Source organism: Spodoptera frugiperda, chromosome 15, assembly GCF_023101765.2.
Source record: "Spodoptera frugiperda isolate SF20-4 chromosome 15, AGI-APGP_CSIRO_Sfru_2.0, whole genome shotgun sequence".
Lineage (NCBI taxonomy): Eukaryota > Metazoa > Arthropoda > Insecta > Lepidoptera > Noctuidae > Spodoptera > Spodoptera frugiperda.
In genome coordinates, this window is record NC_064226.1 from 8,780,098 (window position 1) to 8,795,016 (window position 14,919).

General features: G+C 35.2%; 1 protein-coding gene across 3 annotated transcripts; it reads left to right on the forward strand.

Annotated features, from left to right (window-relative positions):
• The first annotated feature begins 1,318 nt into the window (after positions 1–1,318).
• Positions 1,319–14,168, forward strand: LOC126911471 (chromodomain-helicase-DNA-binding protein 1). Of its 3 annotated transcripts, none has more exons than XM_050698727.1 (24): positions 1,319–1,742; positions 2,655–2,743; positions 2,832–3,179; positions 3,252–3,428; positions 5,777–5,958; positions 6,098–6,427; positions 6,660–6,910; positions 7,452–7,565; positions 7,657–7,821; positions 7,911–8,191; positions 8,278–8,635; positions 8,743–9,117; positions 9,200–9,451; positions 9,542–9,706; positions 9,798–9,918; positions 10,028–10,203; positions 10,342–10,513; positions 10,629–10,791; positions 10,884–11,256; positions 11,341–11,556; positions 11,750–12,058; positions 12,147–12,361; positions 12,549–12,902; positions 13,194–14,168. In XM_050698727.1, the coding sequence occupies exons 1-24, from the start codon at positions 1,734–1,736 to the stop codon at positions 13,399–13,401; spliced, it is 5,403 nt and encodes a 1,800-aa protein (XP_050554684.1). In that variant the 5' UTR covers positions 1,319–1,733; the 3' UTR covers positions 13,402–14,168. The 3 variants fall into 3 exon arrangements, with proteins under 3 accessions (XP_050554684.1, XP_050554685.1, XP_050554686.1); XM_050698728.1 differs by having other exon boundaries at positions 12,618–12,902; XM_050698729.1 differs by lacking the exons at positions 1,319–1,742; positions 2,655–2,743; positions 2,832–3,179; positions 3,252–3,428 and having other exon boundaries at positions 5,813–5,958; positions 6,073–6,427.
• Positions 14,169–14,919: the final 751 nt, after the last annotated feature.

Here is a 14,919-nt window from a genome sequence, read left to right on the forward strand (position 1 = left end):
TTGGTGTTGTCTGTCAGTCAGTTAATCGGTCATTCAGTAATGCACGCTACACACCTAATCATTTGAATGCGCAGTTTTAACTGCAAAGTCCACCTGCACGGTTAAATCGTAAGGTGTGTACTGTGTAGAACAAACAGTTTCAATTGATGGTGTGTAGGTTGAATGGAGCTACGATTTAACTATACAGTTTGACTATTGTGTAGCCTGTATAACGGTGGTATAACGGAAGAGTTTTACAGCTAGGCTGTAAAACTCTTCATAGTCATAGACTAAAAAAAATAGTACTTGACCTTTTTTTCAACGTCCTTGCCTAAAGACAATACTTAAGTGATATTAGTAAAATCAGTCCTGCTATCGAGAATTTAATTTTTTGTTTACGAAAGCGGAAGTCGTTTATATGCAGTTGGCAGTACTGTCTGAGCGAATAGTGTTGTAGCACTTAATAATTTAATATGCTTTGTGATAGCAATCGAGACTTGATTAATTAACATTGTACTCGATTTTGTTTTACGTAATAATGCTTTATTGTACACTTTAAAGTAGCCTAGGTTCCATTAATTTTAAGGAATATGCGTACAATGGGTCTTATCACACAATGGTGATTTATTCCAGATAACTTTTGGATGGAATATTTTATAAAAATAAACAGAAAAGTGGTAGTTTACTTAGTACACCAAAAATAAAATTAAAATGAAATAATAATTTGTTGTGTGAGGTTCTACTAAGTCCATACGATAAGACGCCCGTATCACATGAATGAGGGTGCAGGTTCGAAACCTACTAAACGGCAAAGTACTACAATGTGACTTTTTCCAAGTTATATGTACTTTCTAAGATTATTTAGACACCACTAATTAACGATGAAGGAAAACTTCGTGGGGAAATCTGTTCTTATAATTCCTGATTATAAGTTTGAAATCGCTAACCTGCATTGACCAAGCGTGGTGCTTAATGTTTAAACCTTCTTCGTGCGAAAAAAGCGTTTGGTCAACAGTGGCCACTAATAGGCTGTTGATGTGACATGAAACCTCAATAATTTACTTATAAAGTTATAATACATAAATATAGCGTTTCACTTTATATTTCTAAGGTTTATCACATCTTTTTCATTTGAATGTTAATGTCTTTATTCTTCAAATCGATTCTTTTTACTTTTTCGAACAAGCACTGTGTAAAATAAGTAGGTATTGAATAATTATTAAATAATTATCGTGTTAAAAACTGATAAAAACTGTTTAGTTGTGCATTAAAAAATATCGATTTAAATTCACCGTGTAATTTTTTTTTCATTACGTGACATCCCTACAAACATTATTTCGTCAGGCAGCTGGCAGATGGCAATATGGCTGTAGCTTTCGAGTTTCGCTGGCAGTGCGCGGTGCTCGCATCATTTCCAGTACTGAAGTAGTATTTCTGACGGCTCTAAAGTTTCGTTTTTTAATTTTTTAGTGGTTATTGTCTCTGTTTACCTTAAATTATCTAATGTTTTGTGGCAAAATTACTGTTTTTTCATTTCCGTCGTCACCAGAATTTATTCGACGACAAAATGGCGTCGCTTGACAAGATTTTACTGCAAAATATTTTTTCGCATTTTATACGCTTATCATAAAAATATGCCGGAAAAATTTATTTCAAGTGTTTTCTTAACATTTTTCTTGATGAATTATTCAGTTTTTCTCCGTTTCGGTCGTTAATTATATAAGAAACCGTGTATTCCTTGAATTTACTACAAAATGCACCTGGTAAGTGATTTTAAAGCATATTCCTTTATTGTTTTTGTGTATTTGTTTATTTTGTTATATTTTAAATGGGTAAAATAATCATGGAACGTTCTAGATGTCTTGGGTGTGGCCCCGAAAAAGGCTGAAATTTTGAGACGTAATACTGAATTTGAGGGTTTTTGTGATTGTTTACAATATATTTTGCTGTTTTTATGTATGAAAACATTCTTGTCCCACTCAAGAAAGGGTTTGCGATGATTCTTTGTTACGTAATCTACCCGTAACACGCAGAGAAAATTATTTTGAGATGGGCCCCTTTTTTACAATTTAGCTTTGAAAATTGGTCTTATTGAGCATTGCATCTGAAGACACTATCATTTGAGGTTATGTCACTCATTTGTGGTATATTTCCTCCTTATTTCATTATATAAATTGGAGTAATTTCATAGCTCTGCACCTGTCCACAAATACATTCAATTTATTCAATTTTTTGGATGTTTTGGTCATTTAATGCACCCAAGTGCAATGATTTGAGGTTAACTAGACTGTTGTTTATTTACATTCCATGTTAGGCACCTGAACAGCCAGCCCAAGTGGTAACTGACACTCAATTTGGTTATGGAAAATGATTTTTATAAATTATTAAAAAAAAGTGTTTTTTCAGGGGTGGTTAACTTTTGAACCCCAACGGTTTAGCATTTAAAACCAAAGTATATAGGATCCATTCTAAAAATACAATCAATATCAATACATAATTATAATTTGATCCAGACTTTATATTCTTTATCTAATTTACTAATTTATAATTGTTTTTATTTGTTATTGCATAAATCTAATATTTATGTTGTGAATGTTGTGTACTAAAATGAAACGGATAATGTATTGGATCTAATTACAGTTTTCAGTCTATTTGATTTTGTGTAATTTTTTCAGATGGGATTCATGAATGAATCTGGAAGTGATTCGAATAGCGATAAGGGTGAGAAGAGTGATTCTAGTGGATCAGGTTCCGGAAGTGAAAGGTAGGATTAGTATTGCAATTTAGTGCATTTATTCATGTAGTTAAATTTGTATTCTTTGCATAATCACCCAAAAACCTTTTTTGAACAGTGAAAGCGGATCTAGTTCATCTGGTTCAGGATCTGAAAGGTCTGGTTCTGAAAAATCCTTGGACAGGTCCCATCACAGTGATGACACAAAATCATCACCAAAGCACAGCAATGCCAACTCATCAAAATCTGATCATCATACTGACAAAAACACATCTGATGAAGATTCCCCATCTAAATCTAAATCACGTAATAGCAAGTTAAAATCTGATTTATGGGAAGACAATCCAGACATATATGGAATCAGGAGGTCAGCTAGGTCAAGAAAGGAACCAGATAGACTAAAATTAGCTGATAGTGATTCAAGTGAAAGGGGCAGGACTCACAGTAGAAAAAGTAGAAAAAAAAGGTAGTAAACAGGTATATGAATAATGTAGTTGTTTACAATGTTCTTGTTTTTAATAAATGTATAATATTTTAGTGCATCATGGAATTCAGACTCGTCAGATAGTGATAGTGACTTGAAAGGTTCCCCACCCCCACCTTCGAAGAGACCAGGCCAAAGAAGTGTACCTCTCAGAAAAAGGAAGCCAACACGAAGAAGATTTTCTAGTGATGAGGATGAGAGTTCAGAAGGCAGTGATGATGATACCAAAAGGTAAGAATCTTATTTCCTCTAGGTGAAAACTAGCGGCTGCAGACATAGACTTCCAAAATTTTATTTGAGACATCATTTATCGATAACCATATTGTAAAGTACCAGGTTTACTATTTCCAAATTCCAATGAGAGGAGTGGAAGGAGAGTAGGAAGGCCTTGGCCCTACAGTCATCATGGTTAAAATCTAATCTAATCTAAGTTTTTTATTCTACCAAGTAATTTCACATAAAAAGACAAAGAAAAAAATTATATCCATATCTAGATTGTGCTAGTATTCTTTAACTCACTATTCTTTAGTATAAATCATACTTTTTATTGAGAGCTTTGTTGGTCATGATATTACAGACACTGGGTTAATTCCAGAGTTTAACAAGGTATTTATGAGATCTTCGGTTTTTGAAAATTCTCCATAAAAGTGTTGCACCCAGTATGTGTACCATATTACCTTTTCAGGGGAATAAAATACAGCTACATAGTTATCTTGTGTTCATTGTCATGTGAAAATGGTTCTATATGTTCTATTGTTCTATATGTTACAAAATAAAACTTGGTAAAGGTTTAACTACTTAAAAATTAAATGGTTTAAAAAAAGATAATCATTACATTACATAATATATAATTGTTACATTTAATTGCAAATTAATGGAATGACTAATATAATTTTGATTAATTTAGTAATTACCTTACCCTAATTATAATAATAAGAGGTGATTTAAAAATAATGGCATAAAAAATACCATAAAAATTCTTTCTGCATAAAAAATGATCTTAAATACATTGCCGAATGTTGGTAGAGTTAAGGCCGAATATTCACTGTATTTAGGCCGAATACTCGCAGGCCGAATATTTATGCATTGGTGGTGAAGTAGGCATTGGTTGTTCAGAAAATTGTGTATGACTGGAAGACTTGTTAATCAGAAAAAAAAAATATAAGATATTGGATTTGATTAAAAATGTGAAGATGGTGAAAACAATTGTAACAGTTAGGATTTAACTTCTAACCTCCTAACTGTGTTTTAACACACATTATCATAATATAATTGTATTTTTCAATATAATGAAAATTGTTAGTATTGTAGTAGTATCTGAAGTTATATTTATATAATATTTATTTAGCAACTAATTAAAATTTGATTTTGACGCAAATAGGTATGCACAAAACAAATTTTATTTAACTAAATTGTGACTGAATGCATTGCTAAATATTTAGCAATATTAGTTTTACAATTATTTTCTGGATATTTGTGTGAAGCCATTTTTATTAAGCACTTTAATTTACTTATTTGCAAGTACTACGGAAAATAAGATTGGACACCATTTTATAGGATACAATTAAATTAATTAGGTTTTGATTGACCAAAAAAATATTTATTACTTTTGATTATGTCGAATTATTTTGAATACCTCCAAAATATCAATCAGTATCCGCAAGTTATTTTGAAAATCAATGATTTTCTGTCCGCAAAGTATGCTAGCTTCTAACGGCTTTGAAGTTCTCTCTTCTCATGTGATGGGAATTGTAGTAATAATTGGTCAAACGCGGATTTACTGTAATTTTTACTTAACCTAATCAGAGCAAATATTAATAGGTTTAATTTGTGACATTACTAAAATAAATTAGACAATCTGTTAAAGTTGAGCCAAAAAAGTAGTATGCAGTAAGTTGTGAATTTTGTTCAATGCTACTTGATATTTGCACTTACACCAATTATGCCACATATGCCATAAATATGAGAAAACAAAAGAAAATTCTAATGATTGTGTGATTTAAAAAAAAACCGTGGTTTATTGAGTATTCGGCCCTGGCTTTCGGCTTAGGCTGTTAAAGTTTGATAAAAATAAAGTATGCAGTTGTATATGTTTTCAGTCCTAATGATTATTATTTGTACTTTAATTCTATTATGTAATATCGGAAACCAAAATGGCAATCCGTATTTGATTGTGGAAAAAAAAACATTGGTTCATGGAGTATTCGGCTTTCGCGATTCGGCTTTCGGCTTTGTCATTTTCGGGTACTGATATTGAAATAGAAAATGATAATTTACAATAAAATATTGTCAGTATTCTGTGAATTTTCAATAGAATTTAGCAAGTCTTATTCCATCATTCGAAATGTAACAAATAAGAAAATGCTAAAATAGTTCCAGTTTAAAATAGTATCGTTAGAAACCTTCCAACAATTTCTTTCATAAACCAACACAAAATGGCGTCGATTTTAATGATTATCGCCGCGTGTACTTGACCGAGATGCTTACGTCTGACTATGACGTCAGAAACCATTTGTTTACGTTAGTATGTAAGAGATGTCGCTCGAGTAGATGTGTATTGTTGCTTTTTGTTATCTTAGGACAGCAACGCGACGAACGGGCGCTGCGGTTAGTTACAAAGAAGCTAGTGATGAACAAACCGACTCGTCTGATCTTTTGGAAGTGGAAGGGGTGGATGGTGAAGCCGAGGCTGAACCAGAACCGGAAGATCATAGTGAGACTATTGAAAAAGTCTTAGGCGTTCGGCGAGGGAAGAAAGGAGGTAGTCATTATTTACCATTTATATTTTATGTGTTTATTTTAATAATGCATGAGTATATTTGTTCAGTGTTCTGTTATTTTTGCATTTTGGTGCAAATACCTTGTTAAATTTTAGCTAATGTCTTCTTATCATTATGCAGTCACTGGAAATGTGACTACACTTTACTATATAGAGGAGCATGGAGATCCTAATGAAGGCTGTAATCCCGACGATCCTGAAACAACTGAACCTCAGTACCTGATCAAATGGAAAGGCTGGTCCCATATACATAATACATGGGAATCTGAGAGGTCTCTTAATGAACAAAAGGTTAAAGGTCTTAAGAAATTAGAGAACTATATCAAGAAAGAAGCTGACTTGTCATGGTGGAGGCAGCAGGCAGGTCCTGAGGATATAGATTACTTTGAATGCCAAAACGAGTTGCAGCAGGAATTAGTGAAGACCTATAACAATGTGGAGAGGATAATAGGTGATTATTTTATTAATTTATTATGAATTTTGTCATCTTTACATAACAATACAGGTTTTTCCCCTAGTTCAATATTTATCACTATTACCACACAGAGTTTTCCAGTCTGAATTAACCTTATTGAAAAACATACTACCTCAATACTACTATCGTCAACTATACACATTGTAATAAAGATAGCATCATAGTATGTATTTGTACTTATCAATGTTACAACTGTTCGTTTTACTAGCGGAACAAACACGGGAATTGGAAGGCGGCGGAACTGCTCACGAATATTTTTGCAAGTGGGAGTCGCTTCCGTATGCTGACGCTACCTGGGAAGATGCAGTTTTAATAGAAAAGAGATGGCCACAAGAAGTAGAGCATTTTAAATACAGAGAAGCGGCGAAAACGACGCCTTCGAGACATTGTCCCGTGTTGAGGAGGAGGCCCAAGTTCCACCATGTCAAAGAACAACCAGAATACATGGGCAAAGATGCTGTAAGTATTTATTACCTTTACATTATTATTTTCTGCATAAATTATGAACATGTGCTTGATTCAAGAAAAGAGGGATTTTCTGAATTTTCTTAGTTTTTGGTTAATTTTTTCGAACAAAATGTCTTCGTTTTCAATATGTTTCGTTTCGATATTATTTAATTTTCATGGTTATTTTAAGCATTCTCTTTTGTGCGACAACGCCATCTATTGGTTCTGTATTGTATTAACTCGCTCAGTTGGTTTCCGCGCAGTTCTCGTAACTTTGGTTGGATGTCGCTTTTCAACACTATACTTCCTTTGTGTCCATGACCCAGAATACATTATTGGAGTCATGATTACGTATTCAATTACTAATTTAATAAAATATGCGTATAAAAACATAATGTAATACACGAATATTTAAACTTTGAACAATATTGAGATGGAATATATTATGACTTTTTGTCTGATACTGATGCAAGTATCCAACATTTTTGTTTAAGAAATGACTTTCTTTTAGTTTAAATTATATTATTATTGACTACTTATTTATTAATTACAGAGCTTTACATTGAGAGATTATCAGATGGATGGATTGAATTGGTTAATACATTCCTGGTGTAAAGACAACTCCGTTATTCTTGCCGATGAAATGGGTTTAGGTAAAACTATACAGGTATGTTTAGATTTTATTCAATAAGAATTAAATAAATCTTAAATAATGATTAAATATAACTTTAATTAATAATTTATTTGAATTATTTCAGACAATTTGTTTCCTATACTACCTCTTCAAATCACAGCAGCTTTATGGACCATTCCTCTGTGTTGTGCCTTTAAGTACAATGACGGCGTGGCAAAGAGAGTTTGAGCAGTGGGCGCCTGATATTAACGTCGTTACTTATATTGGTGATCTCAGTAGTAGAGATATTGTAAGTAAACAGTTTTTCAAATTTCTTTAACCATCTAACCAAAATAGTTTTATGAAAAAAAATTAAGAACATCTATAAAACTTTTTCAGATCAGACAATTTGAATGGAGTTTTGCAAGTTCGAAAAGACTGAAATTCAATGCCATCTTAACCACTTACGAGATTTTACTCAAAGATAGACAGTTCCTGAGGTCGTTTAGTTGGGCGTGCCTGTTGGTTGATGAAGCTCACAGGTTGAAAAACGACGACTCTTTATTGTATAAAGCACTCAAGGAATTTGATACCAATCATAGGTTATTGGTGACCGGTACTCCATTACAGAATTCTCTGAAGGAATTATGGGCCTTATTGCATTTTATTATGCCTTACAAGTAAGTAGATTATCTACTAAGCATTATTTCATAAATTACAATGAAACACAGTTGTACAGTGTTTAAATAAAACATTACTATTTCAGATTCGAATCTTGGGAAGATTTTGAGAAGGATCACGAAGATGCAGCCACCAAGGGTTATGAAAAATTGCATAAGCAATTAGAACCTTTCATTTTAAGGAGGCAGAAAAAGGATGTAGAGAAGTCATTACCTGCTAAAGTAGAGCAAATACTTAGGGTAGAAATGACTTCAATTCAGAAGCAATATTATAAGTGGATCCTTACCAAAAATTATAGTGCCCTCAGGAAGGGTGTGAAAGGGTCTATAAACACTTTTATTAATATAGTTATTGAGTTGAAGAAGTGTTGTAACCATGCCTTATTAACCAAGCCTGAAGATTTTGAATCTAGGGCATCACTTGCGACAACTGATGCTGTAGAGGTACGTATTTCTTATAACATATAAGCACGTTAAAGATGAAAGGTGTTCATTGTAGCTCGCTAAATGTAATTATTTTTACAAAAATAATTCTTTATTTCTTGTTTCAGAAATTATTGAGAGGCTCGGGAAAATTACTCCTATTAGATAAGCTATTATGTAGGTTAAAAGAAACAGGTCACAGAGTGCTTATATTTTCTCAAATGGTTAGAATGTTGGACATTTTAGCTGAATATTTACAAAGGAGACATTTTCCATTCCAACGTCTCGATGGTAGCATAAAAGGTGAAATTAGGAAGCAAGCCTTGGATCACTTTAATGCTGAAGGATCTACTGATTTCTGTTTTCTTCTGTCGACACGTGCCGGCGGTCTGGGTATCAACTTAGCCACTGCTGACACTGTAATCATATTTGACTCTGATTGGAATCCACAAAATGATTTACAAGCTCAAGCCAGAGCACATCGTATCGGACAAAAAAATCAGGTAACCATTTAGAACTATCTCACAGAACTGGTATATTATTGTGTCAAATTAAATGAAAACTAAACATTTTCTTCTATTCCAGGTTAACATTTATAGATTAGTAACTGCTAGATCTGTAGAGGAAGATATTGTAGAAAGAGCAAAAAGAAAAATGGTGCTCGATCATCTCGTAATCCAGAGAATGGACACTACGGGCCGCACAGTTCTCAATAAGCGGGACGCGTCGGGAACGAGCGCCAACAATCCGTTCAATAAAGAGGACTTGAATGCTATTTTAAAATTTGGTGCTGAAGAGTTGTTCAAAGATGATGATGAAAATGATGAGGATCCTGTCGTAAGTATAATAATTAATTACTTAATAAAAGAAACTATACAATTGTAAAATCATGCTTTTTATTTTAAACATAATTTATTTACATTTTAGTGTGATATTGATGAAATTTTGCAACGAGCCGAGACTCGCGATGAGGGTCCCTCTATGGCAGGAGACGAGTTGCTCTCAGCATTCAAAGTAGCCAGTTTTGCCTTTGATGAAGATAAAGCTGTAATGGAAGTCAAAAAGGAAAATGCGGACGACGAGAGAGATTGGGTATGTGTTGATTTTATTGATTGTTATACTTATGATTAAGATTACCTTTTAAAATACTGAATAAATAATAATTAAACTAAATATTTTTTAGGATGATATTATACCTGAAAATGTACGGAAGACAATAGCTGAGCAAGAGAAAAATAAAGAAATGGAAGATCTATATCTGCCACCTAGGAGAAAGAATCTGCAATCCAATAATGATACTAGTGGTAAGTGGTTATTAACAATACATCTTCACATTAGTTCTTAAAATTCTTAGTCTATTGACTATTTGGCTAGTTACCACATTATCTAATGAATTTAATTTGTTTTATGTAGCTGAAGGTCGTAAGCGTCGTGGTCGTGGTTCGGCGGAGGGCGGCGATGGCGCCGACCTAGACGGCGACGCTGAGAGTGATGGGTCCGATGGAGGCTCTGATGACGACCGGCCACGCAAGAGAGGAAGACCTCCGGCGTCACACAGAGAGAAGATCAAAGGTTTCACTGATCAAGAGGTATGTGACATTCATTACTAAGTTCTTGGTTAATTTGCTCTAATTTTAACGGTTTAGAAGTAATAAAATGCTCTTATTTGTAAACTATTCTTATCCTCGAAGAATCCAAGTAATAAATGTTAACTAATATAATTACAGATTAGAAGATTTGTTAAGAGTTTCAAGAAGTTTTCGGCGCCGCTGAAGCATCTTGATAGCATCGCGTGTGATGCGGAACTGCAAGAAAAACCTCTGGCTGAACTCAAAAAGCTGGGAGAAATTCTACAAGAAAGATGTAAGGCGGTGCTAAATGAAACAGCAGATACTGCAAGTAAGTTAAATAATTTATTCAACTAAGGGGTGTCTAAATTTGAATTTTAACTTGTTTATATGAGACGAATTTCCATTGTAGCTGTGATTATAAACAATATTTCTGTGTCTTGCAGATGAACAAACAGAGGGCCGTAAAAATACGAGAAAAACATTCAAGCTCGGTGGAGTGCCTGTCAATGCCAAGACGATGGCCGCCTGCCAGGATGAACTAGCGGCGCTGGACGTCTTCTTGCCCGACACTAAAGAAGAGAGGTTAAAGTGGCAATTAGATTTCAGGTATGTCACAAAAGCGCAATAGTTGATTAGGACTATTTATGTAATATGTTTAATATAAACAACAGGGGTTAACATTTTCTTATATATTTCAGGACAAGACCAGCTAACTTTGATGTTGAATGGAGTGTAGCCGATGACTCCAAATTACTAGCAGGAATCTACCAATACGGCATGGGTTCATGGGAAGCTATAAAAATGGACTCATCTTTTGAGATTGGAGATAAAATACTCACTAATGAAGATAAGAAACCTCAGGCAAAACATTTACAATCGCGCGCTGAGTATTTATTAAAACTAATAAAGAAATTGCTAGACCAGAAGAATGGTAAGCAAAAACAGAGAAAACCTCGGACTAAACGAGGTCAGAAAGAGCCAGTTACTAAAGATATAGTGGAAGATGATGGTAGCTCTCCAGACGAGAATAAGAAAAATAATAAGACTGGTAAAAATGATAAACAGGATAAGGTATGTAATAATTGGTAAATAATGAATTAATAATCTTTTTGCCCCTTGAAATGGCCATGTTTTAAAATAATATTGTTTTTGCAGAATAAGTCAAAATTAGATGATGTGTCCACACATGATGAAGCGTCAAATGACAGAAAAGAAAGAGATAAAAAACGCACAAAGAGAGATGGCAACAGAAAATCTGACAAATTAAAACCTCGGAACAAGAAACCTGCTGGTCCGATGCATTTTACAGCTAACAATGAGCCAAGGGCACTGGAGGTTCTTGGTGACCTTGATCCATCAGTTTTTGAAGAGGTAAGTTACGGAAATACGGATTTTGAATCTTTCATTGTTGAATTACCAATACTTTGTACTTGTTCCTCCTAAAGAAATAGAGGTGAACTTTTGCCGTCGTTTTACGTTATTTATCGTTATTTTTAAAGAACGTTTTTTGATCAAAATCTCTGAGCTACTGGTTAATAATTATATGTACATTTGAATTTTTCAGTGCAAAGAAAAGATGAGGCCTGTCAAAAAGGCCTTGCGAGCTCTCGACAATCCTGATCAAACGTTGTCGGAAGCTGATCAAGTTGCAAGAACGAGGGCTTGTCTAACGCAAATAGGGAATCAAATAGACATATGTGTAGATGCATATCCTGACCCTGAAAAGAAAGTGGAGTGGAGAAGTAATCTCTGGTATTTCGTGTCTAAATTCACAAACTTTGACGCAAAGCAACTTTATAGGTTATATAAATATGGACTGAAGAAAAATGAATCGTCTAGTAAGAAAGATGGGAAACATAAAGAAAATGTTAAGGTTAGTATTACCACCAATCTTGATTAGAATAGTACTTATTACTTATGTTTATTTGACTATATGTTCATCATTCATGTTTTTCTTGCAGAATAATAAGAACAATCACAATAGTAATCATGTTAAATCTTATAAAAAAGATGGAAAAGCAGATAACGCAAATGATAAAAAAGAGAAAAGGCCTAAAACAGATCGTGATAAAATAGACAAACTTAACGACAAAACTCCACATACCTCTGGTATTAAGAGAAAGTTAGAAGAAGGAGAGTGTGACCCAGAACCTACCGAAAATAAACGTCACGAAAGGTAAATTTTGCTTGATTTTCAAACATTACTAACATTCTTGCATAGTAGTCTGCCCATCATCACTCTCACCTGCTTCCTCATGTACCATTCTCATAATAATATGCTATTTTCATAATAATATAACTCATCAAGTTGCTAACCTCTCCTGTGTCGCTCACCACCATTATCGCTTTGTCCATCCCTGCAGACATAAACACAAGCACAAGGATCGCAAGGATAGGGATAGGAGCCTGAAGCGGGACGATTTGATGTACAGAGAGCGGAGCCGGACGGAGCGGGAGCGGGAGCGGGATCGAGACCGCGACAGGGAGCGCGACCGAGACCGGGACCGAGAGCGCGAGCGGGACCGCGACCGAGACCGCGAGCGATCCCGCACGCGGCGCGACAGCGGCGGCCTAGGCACCGCGCGCTCGCGCCCGCCCTATGCCATGGCGCACCCGCACCCCGAGCACCCTACGCACCCCGCGTGGACCCCGCCCGCCTACCCCGGCCCGCGCCAGTACCGTACGGACCGTACTCCGCGCCCCCACGACAAGAGGAGGTAACGATTTCTACTCTTTTAAACTAATCTTATAGCCCGTAAGCCAGTGACCGATCTCTTCTCAGTTGATTCTTTGTAATACTTCAGAGAACTGTATTATGAGGTGTTATGATGATGAACGGCGATATGCGCCGCAGCTGACGCTCGTAACGCTCCATATTACAACTTACTGAAACATTTGAAAAGTTACTAACGTGTAGAAAATTACTGCCAAAAGTTAGTGCCTGGTTTAAGGGCTATTCGTTATTGTTCCCAATAAGGTTTCTAACTAGTGTTTTCTTATGTTTCCAGCAGGTACAGCGGCTTCGGTGCCGTGCCGGGCCCATACAGCGCCTACTATGACAACGCTAGCATGCCGGGCGGTATGGGCTTCCCGCCCGTGCGGGCGTACCCGGACGAATGGCGCGGTTACTCGCAAGCGGAGTACGCGTACGATGAGAGGGACTACGAGCGGGAGGTGTACCGGAGAGATTACGATCGCCGCGCACCTCCCACATAAAGTTTCAGTTCCGTCTCTTGTAAATAACTCTGTATTTAATATTTTGTAAATAATAGACTAGAAATCTCTTGTCGAGAACGCTGGTTTAACCGTGAAGTGTAAAGTTTAAGTGACAAAAAGTGCTGTGGTTTTTATCTATGTGATAAGCGAAAGCGCATCGATATAAAATGAGACATTAATAGTGACATTTTATAAGTAAGACTGTATAGTAAATTTAATTTATTGCCGAATCTGTCTATTGTTAGTGTACAGAATTTAGAAAGAAATACCATTAATTTTTATATTGTTCCAATTTAGTCGCAGTCTTAATGTTTTATAATGTCTAATCCAATTATCTATTTATTTGATGCCTCATAATATCATGATTTTATCTATTTATTTGATGCTGCATCATGATTTTATGTAATAAATTAATGACAGAAAGAAGTGATATAAATAGGTCGTAGCAAATGTACAAAATTTAGCAATTGTTAGTAGGTTTGCATGTAATTAAAAATCATGTGCAATTTCAATAAATTGTGTATTATAGCTTAGCAGAAAAGGGCACATATTGTCATTGCATTTTAGCAGTGGACAGGAAGGAGTTTTAATTTGTAAATTCATTTCTCATTTTGCGTGCATTTCCGAGTCTAGTTGTGACTCGTACAATCCTATTTTTATACATTATGTAAAGTCTTATTCTCTGTTACATGCAATTGTGAATGTAATAAGAGTGAAAACGTCTTAAATGGTTATATACCATGATAATAAACATATTAAAGTTGAAACTTGTTTTTCTTTAATTATCCCTAAAATATTCGATTAGAATCTTTATGAAAATGGTATTTAATTTTAACGCCGTGTTATGGCATTGCAGGTTTATGTCAAGATAATATCATAACTGAGATTTAACAAAAGAGCCCATTGAAGCTCCACCTTATTCCTCAGTTAGGTTGATTAGGAAAAGTTCATTATTTTTTCATAAGACTTCAGGATTTTGAGCTAGGTATTGCAAGATTTTGAAACTGTCAAGGTCAACCATCAATTATTCCGCATAGAGCGACTCTAGTCCACAAATTATTGTCTGGGCATTCATGTGTACATGAAATTGCCACTCGACACCCAGATGTTTTCTTCAGCTGAATTTGAAACAGGTACCTCCTTAAAGTCTTGTCCGGTAAGCACCTGCGTCAAGTGGAAGGTGAAGATGCCGTAGCATCTCTCGAGCCAACTACTCACCCTCGCCTCCAGATTCTATGGCGGTAATCCGCAATCTTGGCAATCCGACAAAAATGTGCTCTACACTAGGATTACCCTCTGTCGTGGTTGCGTTTAGAAACAGATACCCTGATTCGGAACCACGGCGCTACTATCAAAATATCAGATAGCCTAGAAAAGTATCTACTTCTACTTAGGTAGCTGCTTACTGCTTACTTCGCATTACGTACGTTACGTCCCAATGGTTACGACGAATGTACACAAATAGGTACTACGTGCACAATATCGACCGTACTTATTGGATAAGAAGCCAAAAATGTT

What these genes read in the sequence shown, in the direction of transcription:
- LOC126911471 (XM_050698727.1), top strand. An exon ending in TCGGCGAGGGAAGAAAGGAG is followed by an intron (nt 5,959 to 6,097) that starts GTAGTCATTATT and finishes ATCATTATGCAG; the next exon opens with TCACTGGAAATGTGACTACA. An exon ending in AAAATGATAAACAGGATAAG is followed by an intron (nt 11,257 to 11,340) that starts GTATGTAATAAT and finishes TTGTTTTTGCAG; the next exon opens with AATAAGTCAAAATTAGATGA.